Source organism: Cavia porcellus, unplaced genomic scaffold, assembly GCF_034190915.1.
Source record: "Cavia porcellus strain 051 isolate PalLab524CR breed Dunkin Hartley unplaced genomic scaffold, mCavPor4.1 scaffold_15, whole genome shotgun sequence".
NCBI classification, from domain to species: domain Eukaryota; kingdom Metazoa; phylum Chordata; class Mammalia; order Rodentia; family Caviidae; genus Cavia; species Cavia porcellus.
Window position 1 is genome coordinate 72,341,692 of NW_026947498.1, and position 20,610 is coordinate 72,362,301.

The 20,610-nt window shown below is 39.2% G+C and overlaps 1 protein-coding gene across 18 annotated transcripts in view; it reads left to right on the plus strand.

The window, feature by feature from the left end:
- The window catches only part of Scn11a (sodium voltage-gated channel alpha subunit 11), a 209,677-nt gene that overhangs the window by 145,920 nt on the left and 43,147 nt on the right, over window positions 1-20,610 (plus strand). For all 18 annotated transcript variants that reach the window (XM_063225143.1, XM_063225138.1, XM_063225142.1 and 15 more), the window contains 5 exons: window positions 15-144; window positions 1,211-1,449; window positions 2,693-2,857; window positions 9,445-9,813; window positions 10,248-10,667. In XM_063225143.1, coding sequence (XP_063081213.1) covers window positions 15-144; window positions 1,211-1,449; window positions 2,693-2,857; window positions 9,445-9,813; window positions 10,248-10,667 — 1,323 coding nt within the window. The remainder of the gene's footprint in view (window positions 1-14; window positions 145-1,210; window positions 1,450-2,692; window positions 2,858-9,444; window positions 9,814-10,247; window positions 10,668-20,610) is intronic.

Genomic DNA, 20,610 nt, shown 5'->3' on the forward strand with positions numbered 1-20,610 from the left:
CTCTTCCCTTGCAGCCACCCCTCCTGGAACAAACCAAGCGGCTATCTCAGAATCTTCCAGTAGACATCTTTGATGACCACGGAGACCCTTTCCAAAGGCAGAGGGCACTGAGTGCTGTCAGCATCATCACCATCACCATGCAGGGTAAGTTCCCCTCCCAGTCCAAGGGAAAGTGTGGCATGTAGCAGTGTTCTCCATTTCCCGCCCTAGCCCTGCACAAGTCCTCCACAAAGGAGGCCTCGTAGGAGCCACCCCTACTCTCCTGTCCTTAAGAGTGACTTCCTGTGCCTCGTTAGAGCATGTAACCAAAGTGATCTAGAAGAAGTGAACCCTCCCTGAGCTGAGTGCCACTCTGAGCAGGACCTTGAATAAGGATGGGAACTGGCTAGATGTGGGGTAAGACTTCTGACTGAGAGCACAGACTGAACCTCATAAGCAGGCAAGGCAGTCACCAGAGGGCTGCCTGACCAGAGCATCATCCAGAGAAGAATTTAGACTTTCCAGGAAGCTGCAGTTATTATTGAAGTTAAGAGTTAGGAATGTGGCATGGGCAACAAAAAACCTATGTAGATAAGCTGGATCCTGAATAATAGCAGATAGTAAGTTAGTGCGTTGGTGTTCAAGTCCCTACCCTGTTGTTCAGTTCACATGGGTCCCATAGCATTTTGGAGCCTGTTTTATCACCTTATTTGGTTTGCATAAGTCCCTGAAATGGTGCCAGAGGAATCGGGGTACAGCTGCTTAATGACCTGAACTCACGTAACTGATGGGATGCCTTTTATCGCATTCAATTACACTTGCCTGACTATCTTTGCTCCCCGCAAGCACTGGGAGAGCCCCATTTCTCTATTAGGTCATCACCACGGTCTGTCTTGCGAAGGCGTGGCTCGTGCCTGTGTGTCACTGTCTCATGGGCTCACAGTGTTGACTTCTGCATCTGCGTCTCTAACAGTGTGGCCCAATTCCTCAATGTTTAAAGTACAAAGATGCTGTACTTGACTATAACAGTGCTAGTTGTCTGGGGAAACTGTGTCTTTTATACTGATATTGGCAGGCAACTCCTTCTGGCTACACAAATCAGTTTGACTGATCATTGATCACAAGAACCTCTGGGGGAAAGAAGAGGGAGTAAGAACATACTCGGCCAAGGAGCAGCCAGGCCAAGTTAGAGTTAATTCCTCAACCTCTCCTTCTCATTCTCCTTCTTCAGAACAAGAAAAGCAACAGCAGCCTTGTCTCGCATGTGGGGAAAACTTGGCATCCAAATACCTTATATGGAACTGTAGCCCCAAGTGGCTGCGCATTAAGAAGGCCCTGAGAATTGTGATGGCGGACCCCTTTACTGAGTTGGCTGTCACCATCTGCATTATAATCAACACTATCTTTTTATCTATGGAGCATCATCAAATGGATGAAGATTTTAAGAAAATGCTGAAAACGGGGAATTGGGTAACCTTTGCAAAGTATAAAGCATATCCCAAACTTTGAATTATAAGTCTTCTAGAGTCTAAACATTTTGTAAATGATCTACTCTAAACTAGGCCTTTGGTCTCTGTAAGTGGCATAGAGAGAAAAAGATGACATTTAGGAATTTTTTTTAACCTTGTTCATCTCGGAAGTTTTCCATGGGCCCTATGTTCCACGGGCCCTGTCTACTACATAAAAGCGTCTCTTCAGTCATCCGTGGTAGGCCTGAGTAGAAATAGTAAATATTCAGTTGATCAGCAAAATGTTAACCCTGTCTGAAGACCCAGAGTAAAACCTACCATGGTCCCCAGTGATGCTGATGGCACCATTTATCAGGAAACAGTGTGACTGACATTCCGGGGTATTCTCCCGGGAGGTGAGTCAGGCCTGGCAGCTGCGGCAGGTCTGCTGTCCTGGGGCGGGGACTCTGCGGAGTATTCAGGCTGAGAAGGGCCTGGACTTCAGACTCAGGCCTCCATAGTAAGTTTCTCATTGGATGAACCTTTGTTCAGTTAAACTGAGAGAACTATGTTAGCCCCAAGTGGCTGCGCATTAAGAAGGCCCTGAGAATTGTGATGACGGACCCCTTTACTGAGTTGGCTGTCACCATCTGTCATTTTCAAGAATGGTTCACTTTAAGTCTTGTTCCCATGGAAGATATTTTTCTTGAGTAAATATTGGTCTCCCAGATGTCAAAAAAACTAAATTAGCCCCACTGTATGCTCTCCCTTAATTAGTGAATGGATTAACAGACTAAAAATGTCACCAGAGTGTCTTCAGACTGTGGTTAACTGCTGGATTCTTTTTGATGGAGGGTGTTTATCCTTAGTCCCTGGGCCGTTACTCGCCTTCCACTGCTTCTACGTTTTGGAGGTTAGTGGAGGAACTGCCGCATTGTCCCATCAACCCTTTAACTACCAAGAAGCCGATTTTGCCTTACTTTCAACAGAATGGAAAGTGATGCTCCTTTTCCGTTCTGCCGTTGTGACATCCGAGAGCTTGGTGCACAGTAGCACTGGCCTGGGTACTGTGGAGAGGACCAGGACAGGGAAGGCAGAGTGCGCTGTTGTTACAACAGTGTTCCTAGCGCAGGGACTTGAGATTGTATCAGCAGCCAAAGCGCTTTTCATTCCCTTGTGGCCTGATTCCCTGAGAATATCCTTAAGGTTTTACTCTCGAGAAAGATAGTTTTCTTTGCTCATGTTCTCTTTTTGTCCTGCTGTAGGTTTTCACTGGCATTTTCATCGCAGAAATGTGCCTAAAAATCATTGCGCTCGACCCCTACCACTACTTTCGCCACGGCTGGAACATTTTCGACAGCGTTGTTGCTATTGTGAGCCTTACAGAAGCCATCACTGACAAGTGGGTATTTCTGCGTTCCTTCAGAGTGGTAAGGCCCTTTCTCATTTCACTGCCTACCAGCGATCCTGCATGCGTTCGGTGACTATCTTGGACTAAACCTTAATTCATCGTAGCTGCAGGATGAAATTTGCACTCCTTTCCTCCCACTCAAGTCTTCAGTAGCCTTGAGAGTCTCAGAAATTCTTCTTCCAAATGGACCCCTACACCGTGTCCCCAGCAAGATGGGCCATAGGCAACTGGATACCAGCCGTGTCTTCCTGGAGAGCACGTTTCAGTTTCATCCGACCCAGGAACAGCGTGTGTCGGTCTGATGGAGAACGATGAGGCTCCCACACATCACAAAGGAGACCTCTTGACACCTCTTCTCATTTCTAGTTAGAGGAGCAAATGGCTTTTGTCTTTAATGCTTTCGTATACAAGAGCTCGTTTTCTAGGGACTTGGGAGTCTCTAACTGCTGGAAAGGAAAAACCCAAGTCTACAGAAGCTTATAGACAGGGAGAGAGACAAGGGAAGAAAAAGGAGATAAACTACATGTCAGAGGACGAGGGGTTGAGGAAGTGGGGAAGAAAATAAAAAGCCTTTTGAATGGACTTACCAAAGTCCAGGTCCTAATACCTCTTTTTACCTTTTGCCACTGGCTCACCAAGAGATAGCACCCCTGGACTGTTGTTGTTTTGATGCATTAAAACACTCCTTGGAGTCTCTCAACATGCTCCGTTAGGTTAGAATGGTTCCTGGTCTTTACTTTCTCATCTAAGCCTATTTACGACTTTCCTGTCCTGAAGAGTCCTGAGGATTTTTGTAGGATACGGGTCTGATGTGGGAGGAGTCTAAATTTAACCAAAGTGATGCTGACTTAGATCACCTTGGGTAACTTTGGATGGTCCTGAAAGTTGCAGAGTTCTTAAAAGTACAAGTTGTACTTACAATTTCCTTGTCTAATTTCTATGTATCTTTTATTTCTTCTATCATACCTCAAATGATTTGTAAATTCTTGATGTTATTTGTGAGCTCCTGGGGTCCTGTTCAGTTAGCCCTTGCCCATGCCTGTGTCTTCACGTCTGTCTGTTTTATCTTCTAGTAGATTCAGTGTTTCTGTTTTTATATCCAGACCTTTGATCTATTTTGATTTTATTTTAGTGCAGGGTGAGACATACAGGTCTAGCCGCTACATTTCTCCAGCATGTTTTTGCTTACTTTGTCAAAGATCAAATGTCTGAATGTGCAGGTAGTTGTTTCTTCATCCTCAATTCTCTGCGGTTGGTCAGCATGCCTTTTTGTGTGCCAGCACTATGCTGTTTTTATTACTGTAGTTTTGTAGTGTAATTTGAAAACCCAGGATTGTAGTGCTTATTGCTTTGCTCTTTTTGCTCAGAATCACTTTGATTACTCTGGGTCTCTTTGGTTCCTTACAAATTTTAAGAGATTTTGTGAAGAATGCTAACCATATTTTTTATTGGAATTGTATTAGATGCATATATTATCTTTGTAATATGGGCATTTTGACAATGGCAACAACTTAATTTCATATGGGAAACATGTTTTGGAGGGAACATTCAAACTCTGAGTCTAAGCTCCTCCCAAACTGATATCCTCCTTATATACAAAATATTGTTATTATATCTCAGCCTCAAAGGTTATTTATTTCTTATGTTTTATTCTTTTTTTTTTTTTTTTTTGTCTTTTTTGTTTTTATCGGTACCAGGGATCGAACTCACGACCGCCTGCTTGCAAGGCAGGTGCTTATGCCGCTGAGCTAAATCCCCAGCCTCTTATGTTTTATTCTTTTTAAAATTTTTATTTTTCACTGACTCATAAAAATTGTGCATATTTTTGGGGTATCATGTGATGTTTTGGTGCATGTTACTCTATGTAATGTTCAAATCAGGGCAAGCACATCTGTCTCTTCACACACTCATTGTTTTTTATGGTGAAATCACTCAAAGTTCCTTCTTCTATCCTTTTTGGTGATATGGTATGTTATAGAGACATACTACCGTGAACTCAAACACCAGGACTCATTCCTTCTAGAATTTATATCTGCTGCCAAACTTTTCCTGACTGCTTTCCATAATCTCCTCCCCTCTTCTCTCCTTGACCTGGTGCCCACCATTCTACTCCATACTTCTATGAGATCAGCTTCTTAAAATACTTCATATAAGTGAGATCATATAACATTTTTTTCTGTACCTGGTTTACTTCTCTTTTAATGACCTTAACTTACTTCTATGATATTACATAAAGGAGACTTTCATGTTCTTGTGGATGAAGAGTGCCTCCCTCTGTGTATATGTGTGTGTGTGCACAGGCACTATAATCACATCTTTTAACCTATTCATCAGTTAATAGGCACTTGAGTTTCTCTGTGTGTCCATCCACTGGTTTTTGGGTATAGCGCTGTAGTAAATGAGACTGCAGAGATCATTTCAGCACACTGATTTCATTCCCTTTGGATCTATCTCCAGGAGCGAGACTGCTGGATCATATGGTAGTGCTGTTTTTAATATTTTGGGAACCTCCATGCTGTTTGCCATAACTGCACTAATGTACAGTCCCAACAACACTGTGCAGGAACTCTCTTTCCTCCACACTCACCAGCACCTTTTATTTGTCTTTTATAATAGCCATGTTAACTGGAGTGAGGCTCTTTGTTCTAAACAAAAATTGGGCAAGACAGATGACAAGAGTGGTGAGGTTTTACATTTATTCAAGGTGGGCAAACACGGTCTGCAGAGTGAGCACAGGCCATTAAAGCAGGGAAAGAAGTGCTCTCTGTGGAGTGCGAGCAGACCACTGCAGAAGAGAGCACAGCGGTCAGGGCTTAATGGTGGCTGTGCTCTGTGCTTCGGGATGATTCACTGGCCTGAGACTCTTGAGGAGGAGGCTGAGGAGAACTCCCAGTGTCCAGGATGGTTGTTTGCACTAAACAGGTGGGAGAGACCCGTATCGCCTTGAAAGACAGGTGGACATCTGGGGCCAGCATCATCAGTGATTTCAATTTCCTTGGAGGCCTCTTTAACCACTTACCAGTCCAATTATTTATGAATAGGATGACCATAAATTGAAATTTTTTTGTTAATTTTCATAAGATAACAAGAAATATAAAATGACAGTGTTTTTAAATTTAATAATTTTCTCTGTGTGGTGTATCTTAAAACTTTCAGCACACAATACAGTGTTACAAGTATCTGGTCTCTTTCTGAATTCTTTTTGAATTATTGTCTTTCTTTGAGAAACACTATTTACACTGTTATTTTGGCCTTTCCTTCTTCTCTGTGGGTGATATAATTTCAATAAAATGTCCACCAAATATAATGGTGAAGACATCAATGATGGACATCAGTGATGGTTGGGATTTCACTATCCTGGATTAGACCTAATCTAAATCATAAATGACTTTTTGAATCCCCGTGTTTTGAATAAATAACAAACAAGTTCCACCTTGTGTGGTCCAGAAAGTGCATAGATATTTTGTAGTAATATTTTTCTTGCTTTTTTGTTGTTTCTGGCTAGATGCTGGTCAACTCTGTTAACACCACCCATTGAATTATTATAATCATTGACCACTAGTTATTTTTAAAGTTTCATTTCTTCTTTCAAGTTCTATCATTTCTGTATTATGAATAGTTGGCAACAAGGAGATGTCTTGTTTTGCCTTTCTATTTAATAACACAGACTTTCCTGGTAAGGGACATAAAGGAATTTATCAGGCAGACATTTACAGATGTACCCTCAAAGAAATAAGAGTATTAGCCAGGGTTGCAGGGGATGCATTATTTTCTTGAAATTGGAACTGTCTTCTCTCTTGGGCTGGCTTTGCTCACTCCTTACAGCTTTCTCCAGACAATCTGTGTTGCTGGTTTCTCCAACCTCTGGGTTTTCCACTTCACTGTTGACTTCACACTCAGCTTCACACGTTGTCCTTTCAGGGGGCACATACCTGCCTCCCTTTTGAAACCTAGGTGGAAGCCTTCCTGACACCCTAACTCCTGCATTCTGCATGTTCCTCAATCTGGCATCACATGGGTAATGCCAAGATCTGCTGCCAGCTGGAACAGTAGCCAGGTTTTTTTGTCTCTTGGCTGTGACCATCGAGTGCCTTGATTGCTGAACACTATGAACCGAATCTCAAGGAACAAATTCTCTAGGCTGCCACCATTCTGGAACATGATGCTCTGGGGCTCTCTTCTCAAAGGAAAGTCTTCCATATAAAAATTCCACATGTAAATTTGAGGATGCAAAGGATGGAGTCCTGCTAGTTCTTATGTCCTCTGGCCATCTTTTCTACTGTCTTCTTCCTTCTCAATAACCAAGTTCTTCTCTGATCCTTCTTTGCCATCAGAGCTTTTGGCGAAACTCAGTGTGTTGCATCATTCTGATATATGATGTATTAATAGATCTAGTTAAAAGCTCCCAACAGTCGCCATGCTACCACCTCAACACTAGACTGCCTTGAAATTTCTTTTCCAAGATTAAGTAGTCCACTGCTCTTAATTTCAGTCTCAGACGAAGTCTCTGGACATAAGTAAAAGGCAGACAAATTTTCTGTCAAAGCATAACACACACGGCCTAGAGTCAAACTGCCAGTGCAGCCCTTCTTCCCAACAGAAACATCCTGAGCCTTATCTTTACAGGCTGCATTTCTGTCAGCATTCTAGTCTTCTGAACCCTGACAAGACTCTCCCCTCAAGTTCAGTTATAGCAGTCTAGGTCTTTTCATTAGCCAGCATCTCTGAATCTTCCCAACCCAATTCCAAATGCTTCTGAACCATATGGCCAGGTAGTGTCACAACAACGACCCCAGTTCTCTGGTACCACAATCCGTCTTAGTTACTTTTCTCATTGCTGGGACAAAATACCTGACACGCACAAGTTAAAGGAGGAAAAGTTTATTTCAATGAACAGTTTGAGAGATTTCAGTCTATAATCAGCTGGCTCCAAGGCAGAGCCACATGGCAGAGGGGTGTTACAGAGGAGAAATAATTCATGGCATGGGAGGTAGAAGGAGGTGAGCAGCAGCAAGTCTTCTCTGTCTCCCTTTATGTTCCGTCCAGGCTATAAGCCTATTGATTGGTTCCACTCATGCTCAGGATGAAATTTCCATTATCCACATCCTTGATCCCAGTCACACTATTAATCCACATTCCTATACCCTAAGTAAGCCACTTTTGAAACGCCCCACCCATAAGTACATTAAATGCTGTAACACTATAGCAGTGGCCCTCTCTCCTTTTAAAAATTACTTCTTTTTTTGGAGAGGGAAGGATTTCTAAACTGCTAGGGAGACCCTGGATACAGTTATAAAAGAGTATACTTTACACTTTTATTCTTATGGTATATTGAAAGGCTACACTGCTCAAAGTCAGGCATTATTAGTTTGTTCTACTGACATTTACTGATGTTCAGTGAAGTTATGTCTGCTTCATCACTGCTTCATGGCTTGTCATAGGCATGCTCTGATATAAGGAATTTTATGGCAGTGCTAATATGTCAAGATAGAATCACAATTTCTTGCTGGGATGCAGCAATGCCCCTCTGAGTAGATAATAGTAGTCCTTCTCCAAGCGTAAGTTTTCCTGGTATGCAATATTTCCAACCCCAAATGGTTGATTCTTAACAGGCTTGCTTTTTGGTATGAAGCTACCAGTCTACATTAAAATTTAATATAGTAAATAAATAACTCATGAAAATAGTTGCTGTGTTTTCTCTAAGGTTATTTCCTTGATAGTATGTGAAGCTCCATGGAGAATATTTCTCTTTGGAAAAAGTATACCTGTCTGGAGTAGCTGCTCACCTTGGTTCTCATGGGTATACAATGTCGCATCAGTCTCATTATTGTTTAAGGTTTAATTCAGACTTGTAGTCTGAAATGCATAATGCAGGAGGTAGCAGACTATTTTTGTAAATGGACCAGATGATAGGTATCTTCTGCCTTCCAGGCCATGTAGTCTCATATTAAAAAAACCATTACAGGTTGGGGATTTAGCTCAGCGGCATAAGTGCCTGCCTGGCAAGCGTAAGGTCCTGAGTTCAATCCTCAGTACAAAATAAAACAAAACAAAACAAAAACCATTGTACTTTACTATCATAGCACCACAGTAACCATTAGCATTCAAATGAACATGTCTATGCTCCAATAGCACTTTATTAATGGATGTTCAAGTATGAACTTCATATGAACGCCATGTGTCATGAAATAGCTTTCTTTGGATTATTTTTATTTTTCATCATTTAAAATGTAAACAAATTCTTCTCACAACACATAGAAACTCAGCAGGCTGAATTTAGCCCATGGCCCTGAGTTTGCTGACATCTGGTATATGACACAGACTGTCAAAGCATCATTTTAGATAATTAACACATGTTCTCAGCCACCATCCTGAACACCTTTCTCATTAAAAATTACAACAGAATATTTTCCTGTTTAAATAAGAACTGGCTGCTGGTGAGTATTAGATTGCTGTAGATAGTTGGTGACCGTGCTCAGGATGGTTTGGACTTTGGAAAGAGATTTAAGTGCTGTGGCTTAGGACTGTGTCATTTGCTTTGTAGATGAACATACTGAGTTTGTCCTTAACGAGCTTCTTTCATGTTTGTTTTTGTCTCCTTTTCAGCTGAGGGTCTTCAAGTTAGCCAAGTCCTGGCCAACCTTAAACACCCTGATTAAGATAATTGGCCACTCTGTTGGAGCCCTTGGAAACTTGACTGTGGTGCTAGCCATCGTGCTCTTTATTTTCTCAGTGGTTGGCATGCAGCTTTTTGGCCATAAATTCTGCTCCGTACGGAATCTGAAGTTTTGTAACGCTAGTAAGAAGTCCTGCTACCGTCGCTGGCACATGGGAGATTTCTACCATTCCTTCCTGGTGGTGTTCCGCATTCTGTGTGGGGAGTGGATCGAAACCATGTGGGAATGCATGCAAGAAGTTAGCATACCTCTGTGTGTTCTCGTCTTCGTGTTGATTATGGTGATAGGAAAACTTGTGGTGAGTTTCTTAATTTTTTAAAAGAAAAAATGTCTTCTCAAATGCATTGGCTTCTTTTACAATAGTTTGCTACTAAAGGGTTTATTCTAAACGTAGTATCAAGTAAGTTTTTAAATTCTTCCTTTGAATTTCGTTTGAGGAAAGTATGATAAGCAGGAAACAAAACCCTTTGCCCGGCTGTACAGATACTTGTTATTTATATTTGCATGAGCTGGATTTGACTGTTTGCATCCTTTGACTTCAGCTTTTCTTTTGTCTTACTATCTTTCTTTCTTCCTCGACTGTTTTATAGGTGAATTTTCTTGAGAGATAACAGACATAGAATTCTCAGTTGACTCTATTTTGAGTCCTGTGAAAAGCTATTCTGGAAATTCTCTGACTGTGCGTTTCCTTTGCTGTAATCTGCGTTCTCCTGTTACCCATCTGATCTCCAGGTGCTCAACCTCTTCATTGCTTTACTGCTCAATTCCTTCAGCAACGAGGAGAGAAATGGAAACCTAGGAGAGGCCAAAAAAACCAAAGTCCAGTTAGCGCTGGATCGCTTTCGCCGGGCTTTTTATTTTGTGATTCATACTCTTCTGAATTTCTGCCGCAAGCGGTTCAAGCGACAAAAGTTACCAAAGCAAAAAGAGACGACAGGAGGCTCAGCTGCAGACAGCAGAGACACCATTCCCCAGGTCACAGAGATGAAAGGGCGGTCAGAGCCCCAGCTGGAGTTAGAGGCACTCGCCTCTGCATGGAAGACCTCGCCTGAGGAGATTGGTCTGGCCCCGCTTGCAAAGGAAGAGGACGATTGTGGGTATGCTGATAGAGATGATGAATTGCCCATCACATCAGTTGATGCTGGAAGACAGGTATGAAATTTCACACACCGACTTACAGGTCATACAAACTGAGAATGCCCACGGGACACTTGTTTTCCTAGTACGAAAACTGTGTGTATAATAAGGGAATAAACTGTGGTGCCTATGCTCTGGCACCCAGATGCACATCCCAGGACAGGTTTCAGACAGTGCTGCTTACATGACACAACGGGAATTGTCAGAAGAGTTCAGAGGGGAGCGGAGGAAGAAAGTACCTTTTGATGAGCTCTACAAGAAATGTAGTGTTTGGATTGGCTGAAAAGTGAGAAGAGGGGATGTAGAAAGTGAAGTAAAAGAGGCAGTTACAGGAATAAACAGCTCTGCAGGCTCATCGGTGAGAAGCGGTGGGAGATGAAGGTTGTCAGAGAGTGTCAGCGGGTTGGGTGCTTTAGTGTAACCTCTTGTAACAAATACGGCAGGCTGGATGGCTTCTCAACAGCTGCAAATTTATTTCTCATAGTTCTGGAGAATATGCAATCCAAAAGAAAGGAGCCAGCATATTTAGATACGGTGAAGGTCAGTTTCCTGACTTGTAAATGATCCCTTCTTGCTGGGTCCTCTCCTGGTTGCACCTAAGCACAAAGAGCAAACATACTTCCTTGGGCCTTTACAGGGGCAAGTCCTAGAATCACCATACCTGACCACCTCTCCATGGCCCCGTGTCTTAATACCATCACCTTATGGGTTAGGGTTGCAGCATATAAATTTTGGAGGAATACAAGCACTCAGACCATAACAGATGCGCTGAACTAGGGACTTTGTTTTGGAAGCAGCAGGGGCTGTGTGGTACTCCTAAGTTTTTTGCCATGGTTGTAGCATTGTGAACTCACACTAACGTGGCAGGATACCGTTAGCCAAGGAAGTAGTGCACATCTTCAGCTCTATCTCTGAGGAGCAGAGTGTGGAGCCTTTTTGGAAACTGGGCCTCCGAGTGGCAGAGTTCCCTTCATTTTGGAAAGATAGTTTTTCTGGGGATACAATTTTGCATCATAGCTTTTGTTTTGGCCCTTTGAATGTCATCCCACTGCTTTCTGTCCTTCGTTATTTCTAATGAGAAGTCAATGTTAATTTTATAGGGACACCCTTTAACATGATTAGCCGTCTTTTTCTTGCTACTTTCAATATTTAATCTCTGTTTTTCTTTTGTGGTGTTTTTATGATGATATCTCAAGATGTAGATCTCTTTGTGTTTTTCCTACTGGGAGTTGATACCCTTAAATGTTTAATGTTTTCAATCAGATTTGGGGAGTTTATAGACATTGTTTACTTGAACAGTTTTCCCTGCCTCTTTCTCTCTCTATTTCTGATTGGTGTGCTTAATGATGTCCTGTGTTCCTCTGAGAATCTCTTCATTTTTCTACCTTCTTTTTGCTTTGTGTTCTTTGCATTGCATGTTTCACTTGAGCCCTCTTTAAATTCACAAATTTTTCTGCAAGTTCAAAGGTATTATCAGTCTTTCTAGTAAATTTTTCATTTCAGTTATTGTACATTTAAATTCTGAATTTTCTATTGCATTTTTAAGCATGATTTCTGTTTATTGCTATCCTATACTGATTATGGTTCACCACTACATGTCTAAGATAAACTGTTTTAAAGGCTGTTTTTGTCTCTTCTTATGATTGTTTATTTTGGTGCACATTCAAGATTTTAGTTCTACTACTGGAAGATAATTACTTTGTCTTGGAGAATGCCTTCAGGATCCACAGTGTGATCCAATTAAATGAGTAAGAGGTAGCATTTAAGGTGCTATTGGAGTATCTTTTTAACCCAGCAGGAAACTTTTTCAGTATTTCTTTCCAAGGTTCTCTGTGGTACATGATGACCCAACTTGTTGACTTTGATAAAGAAGGACTACCAGCTTCTTATTTGCTTCGGGTCAAAAATCTCTATTTCTACTGTTACTGTTAAATGAGGATTCCAACGTAACTCCAAGCTGGGGATGAAAAGTTCTAGTGATCTAATAAGATGTGGTATGTCTTGATTTGTTGCTGAGGGTAGTGAAACCTTACATTCTTGACCATGCCTTAAGTGGCGCCTTCATAAAAGTGGATTGTGGGGGAGGAAAAAGAGAGCAGGTCATAACTCAAGAGCCGTGGACTTGCGTCCTTACTGAATGTTATTCAGTTTAATCTACTTTTGGAATAAATGTTTCATCGCCTGTTAGATTCCCTCAGGAAACCTCTGCAGAGATCAAATGAGTTTCTAAAAGTTTTCACTCTTTATTTTTGTTTCCCGGGTGAGACGGTATACAGAGATCCTCACGCTGTCATTTAGCAAGGGAAATTCTATGTATGTTTACTAACCGTGTCTATCCATTTTAAAGGTACCTTTAGATTATTATTTTGCTTTCATATTTTCTCAAACAGATTCACCTGCCACATTTTAATTCTGGAGGAGGCTGTTTTTATGCTTGTTTCTTCCTATATTTTGGAACGTTGCCTTGAAAGTTCATTTTTAGTGGGAAGATTTATCACCCTCGTTGCAGTCAGGTTCTATGACTGTCTCTAGCAGGCCCCTCTGTGGCATCCAGGTTGGGACCATGTCTGATGTCACTTTCTTGGGATTCTCCCCTGACAGTGATTGTAAGTATATTTTAGGTCCAGTCATGGATCAAGTCAGGACTTTGCTCGGGGCCTATTTCTGAAGCTGTTACTCCGGCCCTTAGATGTGGGTTTTGTATAGTGGTAGTGACAGGCGTTGGGCACAGCTACTTTTGACATTCTCTCTTAAGTGCAAGAACTTCACCCCCAGCCTGAATTTTTAAGCCTTACATACAGCTCTGGCTTGCTTCCTTAAGGAGGACATTTTTAGGCACCATTACCTGGTGCCTGCTTTAAATCATTATTAATTTATATTTCTCTTTGTTTCTAGTCCATGATATCTTCATCTTTAGTGTGTGTGTAGGTAAGGTGTATAATTATGTGTACATGCATGAGCATATGCATATACTTACACATACTATTGCAAATGTTCCACGTGGAAAGATGTTTTTAAGTCATGATCATGAATGTTACATTTACACAAACCCTCATATAGACTTTAGGATATGTCCACACATCTTTTTACATATCCCTGTAAGTCATTATACCAATTTTATTTCTTATTATGCAATAGTATATTAATATTCCTTGATGCCTATTGTTTCCTGTTTTGTGAGGAAACTGTACTGCAAAGTGTAAAAAATTATTTCTCTATTTTATTTTTAATATTTTATTTTTCTTTAATGTTTTTAAATTTTTATTTTTTATTAGCACATGTCTACCATACATAATGATCACATTCCTTGTGGAGAGTTGGTACATGGTATGTAGCACATTTCAGTTTTTTTTCTTTTCTTTCCCTCTCTTTGCTATACTTTCTAGCATCTCTTGGTTTCCTTCCTGTTTGCAAAAGCTCTAGCTCCTTATTTTCTGTCATCTGTCTTTTATTTTTTTCTTTACTTAAGTTTTGGTTCTCTCATTTAAAAGAAACCATGCAATATTTAAGTTTGTGTGTCTGATTTATATCACTTAACCGTACGCTTTCAAGGTGCCCCATTTGTGGTCTTCCATTGTATATAAATGCCACTTTCCCTTTATCCATCTGTTGATAGATACTTACGCCACTATCAAGATTTAGCTGTTATTGGTTGTGCTGCCATTCTTGTGTCACTGAAGTAGAATGTCTTTTGCTCTTTTGGGGCAATACCTAGAAACATTTTGGGCATAGCTGGGTCAAGTGAAATTTCTATGTGTAGAATCTTCATGCTGATTTCCATAGTGGTTGTACTCGTTTACATTTCCACTAACAATATAGAAGGGTTCTGCTTTCCCTTGTCGTCTCACCAGCATTTGTTATGGTTTGATTTCTTGGTGACAGCCCTTCTTTCTGCGGGTAAGATGAAATCTCAGTGTTGTTTTAGTTTGCATTTGTCTCGTGGCCAGCTGTCAGTGTGCACCTGTGGCAGTGCAGAGGATGAAAGACTACTTGAAGACGAGACTTGGTTCGAACATCAAGAGGCTCGGAGGGGCTGCTTTACTGAGACTTATCAGAGAAAGCCTGGCGGGGGGGAACCAGCCCAAGCAGAGACCCCTGCAGCTATTTATTTATAATTAAGGGCATAAGAACAAAGATGCAGGACAAAAAACATTTGCAACATTAGGCGTATAGAGTTTTGGTCAAGGGACAGAGAAAAAACAGGAGGGCTTGCAACATGACACATGTTGACTTAGTTTAAGCAATCTTACTGGGGCAAAAGGAATATAACCCCAGGACAAATTTATTTAAAAATGACTTGTTGATTCTGCTCAGCTTATTCACTCTGCAAATCTGCTCTAGTCTTTAACCTCGCATCCCAGGAGCCACTGGAGCTTTTACACCAAGACCCTTTCCTCTTTCATTCATATGCACTCTTCCAGTAGGGTCTGCACACAGCCAGTGATGCCGAGTATTTCTTCACATATTCATTTGCCACATGAGCTGCTTCTGAAAAGTCACTCTGTATTTCAATTGCCCATGTGCTGATTGGGTCTTTTATTGGGAGATCTAATTTTGAGGGATTCTTTATATATTTTAGGTATTAGTCCTCTCTCTAAGAACAGCTGGCAAAATTTTTTCCGTTCTGTAGGTTGTCTCTTCACTCTGTTGGTTGTTTCCATTGCTGTGCCCATTTGTTGATTCTAGATGTTATTTCTTGTGTAATTGGAGTTTGTTTATAAAGTCTTTGCCTGTGTTTATGTCTTCAAGAATTTTACCTATTTCATTGTCCAGCAGATTGTTTCTGTGTTAACCTTTAGATCTTTGCTCCATTTTGGTTTTAGTTTAGTACATGATGAAAGATACGAGTCTAGATTCAATCTTCTGCATATGGACAACCAGTTTCCTAGTACCATTTATTAAAGAGGGCATCTTTTTCTCCAGGGTTTCTTTTTGGCCTCTTTGTCAAAGACAAACTAGCTTAACTTTCTTGGGCTTGTTTCTGCATTGTCTCCTCTGCTCGTTTGATCCACTTGTCTGTTTTGATGCCAGTGCCATGCTGTTTTTATCACTATAGCTTTGTACTATGATGTGAAATCCAGGACTGTGATGCCTTCTGATTTGTTCATTGGTTATTTAGGATTTCTTTTGGTATTCTGGGTCTCTTCTGATTTTCGATTTTAGAAATGCTTTCTCTACTTCATAAGAAATGCAGCTGTTGTTCTGTTTGGAGTTGCATTAAATCTCAATATAAGTTTTAGAAGTATGGGCATTGAAAGTATTGGTTCCATCTTCTGTAGTTTTTCGGGTCTTCTCTGTACGTGATTGTATCATCTGCAAATAATGATCATTTGACTTCTTTTCCTACACATAACCCTTTTATTTCTTTCTTTTGCCTGATTACTCTAGCTAATCCTTAAAAGTATTATGATAGGACTGGTGATAGTGGGCATCTTGTCTTGTTCTTGATAAAGGGGATGACAAGGAGAAGCTTTCAGTTTTTCCCCATTTCATATGATGTTGGCAATATGTCTGTCATAAATGGCATTTATCAGGTTGAGATAAGGTCCTCCTGTACCTGTTTTCTTTAGGACTTTTTATCATGAATGGAAGTTGAATTTTGTCAAAGACTTTTTCTGCTTTGATTGAGATGATCATGTGACTTTTGTTGTTACTTCTGTTTATTGATTTGTTATGTTGAGCCGTCCTTGCATTGCTGGGATGAAGCCTGCTTGGTCATGATGTATGATCGTTCAGATGACTTGTTGCGTTTCTGTTTGCCAGTATCTTTTCAGTACTTTTGCATCTAGGTTCGTTAGAGAGACTGGCCTGTAGTTCTCTTTTTTGTGTGATTCCTTGTGTGGCTTTGAAATGAGGGTAATGCTAGCTTCCAGGAATGACTTTGAAAGTACTCCTTCCTTTGTATTTTTGTTAAAGGGTTTTGGGAATATTGGCATTAGATCTTCCTCGTATTGCTTGTAGAATCTGGCAGTGAATCCATCAACTCTTGGACTTTTCTTAACTGGTAAATTTTTATTACTGCTTCAGTTTTATTGCTTCATATTGGCTTGTTCTTGGTTTTTAAATCTTTTGGGTTCAGTTTTGATAATTTGTATATATCTAGGAATCCATTCATTTTATATTTTCCAGTTTATCAGAGTATAGTTTCTCAAAGTAGCTGCTAAATAATCTTCTGATTTCCAATGATGTTCATTGTGATTTTCCCTTTTTACTTCTAATTGTACTGATTTGAGGTTTTTTTTCCCTTATTTTGCTAAGATTTCCTAAGAGTTTATCTATTTTGTCTTTCAAAGAAGCAGTTCTTCGATTCTTTGTAATTTTTTAGTCTTTATCTCATTAATTTCTGCTCTGATCTTCATATTTTCATTCCTTGTACTAACTTTTGGCTTGGATTGCTCTTGTTTTTCTAGGACCTTGCAGTTCATCATTAGGTTATTTGTTTGGACTCACTGTTTTTGTGATAGGGCATTCACAGTTATAAACTTTCCTCTCAAGACGCTTTCATTGTGGTCCATAAATTCTGATATATTATACTGGAATTATTTAATTCTAGGAACTTAATTCTTTCTTTATATCTTCTGTAACCCACTAATTGTTCAAGGGAAAATTATTTTATTTCCTTGTAATTGTATAGATTCTGGGTTTCCTTTGCCACTGCTTTGTAGTTTCATTGAACTGCAAATCATTGCATCGATTTATAGAGTCTGATATACTCATGGGATAATTTCAGTTTTTTGCATTTATTTAAGCATACTTTATTGAGTAATATGTGATCTACTTTGGAGAAGGTCCCATGTGTTTCTGAGAAAAATGTAAATTCTGTTGTTGGGTGGAACATACTGTAGAGATTTATGAAAATTCAAAGGTTTGGTTCAACTGGGTATTTTTTATTGATTTTTTTTGTCCAGTTGGTCTGCCCATTTATGACAGTGGGGTATTGAGGTCCTTGAGTATAATTGTGGTGGCGTTCATCTGATCTTTTATGTTCAGTCATGTTTATTTTATGAAATTGGGTGTGCTGGTGTTCTGTGTATATATGCTTATAATTTTTACCTCTTTGTGTTGTATTACTTTCTTAACTAAAATGTGATGATCTTCTTTACCATTTCTGATCCATTTTGGCTTGAAGTTCACTTTGAGGACAGGACATCTACTCCTGCTTGTTTTCAGGTTCCCATTGCCTGGGATGTTGTTTTACCTCATTTGACTTTTAGTCTATAAATTTCTTTTTGGGTTAAATATGTTTTTGTATGTAGCATAAGGTTGGGTTTTTCCGTGATCCTTTCTGCCAGTCTTAATTAGGGAATTGAGACCATTCATATTGATAGATATTATTAGAAGATATTAAATAATTCCTGTGATGGCATTGCTTTCCGAATGCTGGTTCTTTTCTGACTCCCCTCCTCAACTTAACTGCTCACCCTGCTTACTGTATTTACTGCATTAGACGTTTTGTCATTGTTAGCTTAGTTGTCTATTTCTAGAATATCCATGAGAATATTTTGGAATGCTGGTTTTGTTTTTACAAGTATCTTTAAGTACTGTTTGTTATGAAAAGACCTTATTCACTATGAGATTTCAAAGATAACTTTCCAGGATGTATCGGTCTGGGTTAGAAGTTGTTTTCTTCTGGATTTGAAACACTTACTCCAGACTCTTCTGGCCTTTAAGGTTTATGTTGAGAGGCCTGCATGCTTATTCTAATACATTTACTTTACAAGTTGATTTTTGTTGTTGTTGTTGTTGTTGTTCTTAAGCTGAACTTTTGGTATTTTGACTCTGACATACAAGTTGTGGCGAGATTCTTTTCTGATTGTTGCTATTTGGGGTTCTATATATGTCATTTGTATGTTAAATTTTCCCATGTTTGAAAAGTCTTCTACTATTATTTCTGTAAATAGTTTTTTTAAAATTTTATTTAAAAGGAAAAAGAGAAAAAACAAAACAAAACAAAGCAGTGTAAGGGTACAATTAATACAGAACTACAAAAAAAAAAAAAGTAAGAAATCACCAGTTAATAGATTACAATTATCATCCTAGAGACAGTTGCTCAAGTCACAGTATCAAAGCATACAAAGTGGACATTCAAACAGTGAGACTGCAAACAGTTGTGTTCAATGATCCAACCAAAAACATTAATATGGGCATCTGTTTAACACCTCTAAACATACTTGCAGTTGTATACTTTAGAGCACTTTTTTTCCCTCTCTTTTTTACAACACAATTTACACATGTAGGGTTTTATTACTCCTTAGTTCTTATTACCCTTTTGAAAGAGAATAAAGTCCAATATGGCAAAACAAAGCTGTCAGTCAAAACCAAGGATAGACATAGCACATGATATAAAAACAGAGTACAAGGTTATCAACAATGGTTACCATAATGCCTCTTGCTTCCTTAAAAAGAATTGTCTATCTCATTAGGTATTATAAAGTTGAACAAAACAGTAGAGAACAAGACCAATAAAACCTAAACCTTGTAAACACTACAGGACTTCCAAAGAAGATAATAGTCAAACCAGAATGGGCATCATAGTGAATCTTATTGCCTTCAAAGTAGTTGCCTATACCTTCAAAATTGATACTATCATACAGAACGGAACAGAGTCTAATCAGTCAAAACAAGATAGTGGGAGTATTACAGGACTTCAAATCAAGTTAATAGGAAATCAAATAAGTTACTATAATATATCCTGCTAATTTTTTTGATTTTTCCCCTTAATTAAAAAAATCATAAAAAAATAACTAAATAATTTTTTTAATGAATAAGGAAGAGATTGAGATAAAAGAGGACATAACATCATAACAGTACAGGTCAAAGCATGACAGTTTCAGCAACCTAGTGCTTCACCACCAAATAACCCGGTTTAATAGTAGTTGCCATAGTGTCTTTTTCCTTGAAATATTTGAATATAACTTCATATACTATAGCTTCAAACATATCAAGTCAGTGTAAAACCATTCAAGTGGATGAAAGCATTGTAGGGTTTTTAGAACCCACTAACAGAAAATAAACAATGGTTTCTATATTATCTCTTTGCCTATAACAATTTTTGTTTATACTATCACATATAATAAAATCCAGCAAGATACATCATGATAAAACCAATGTAGACAGAAGAGCCGTAGTTTGGTGGGGCTTCAAGACAAGATGATAGTAAATCAGCACTAGCTATTATGATGACTTAATTTTCTTCAAAATAGCTGTTCATTTCATCACAGGCAATAATATCAAGCTGTCAAGCTGTAAATAGTTTTTTAAATTTCATTTGTATTGTATTCTGATTTTTCACTAAATCAAATTAATCTTATATTTGTCTTCTTTGGATCCTCTAGCAGCTGTCAAACTCATTTTTTTTTGTTTTGTTATTTTTAAGGTTTCTCTCAATACTTGATCTCTGATACCAGTTCTGTTTTCACGTTCTGACCCTCTGTCCTCACATTAGTCACTTCTGCTGCCCATACTTTTAATAGAATTTTTAATCTCCTGGATTTCTGTTTGGTATCTTTTTGTGAACCCTAATTTTTTTACTAACCTTGATTCGTATCATTTTGTTTAATTCAACTAGCTTTGTAAAATGTTTTTAAATATTTTAGCTAGTTTTTTATTAGTATCTTTTGTAATCTTGCTGATTGTTTTGTTATATCTTATTTGGGCTCAGCAAGCACTTTATTGATCTGCTTTTTTTCTAATCTCCTCTGTTACCCTTTCAAATAATTCGACTGTGTGGCTATTGATTTCCTTGCTCTCAATGTCCCATTTATAAGCTTTGAGGGAGGGGAGATTTTGGAGTTATTCTGTTGTCTTATCATGTTTCTGTTTTGTCTGTGTTGAGGTGTGTGGGTTGATTATAGGGAAAGACTCTGTTGTTAGTATGGAGCCCTCTCTAGTTAGCATCTACTAACTAGTAGTACACTCTGAGCATGATTAACTGTGGGCCTTTGTTCTGTCACAAGGT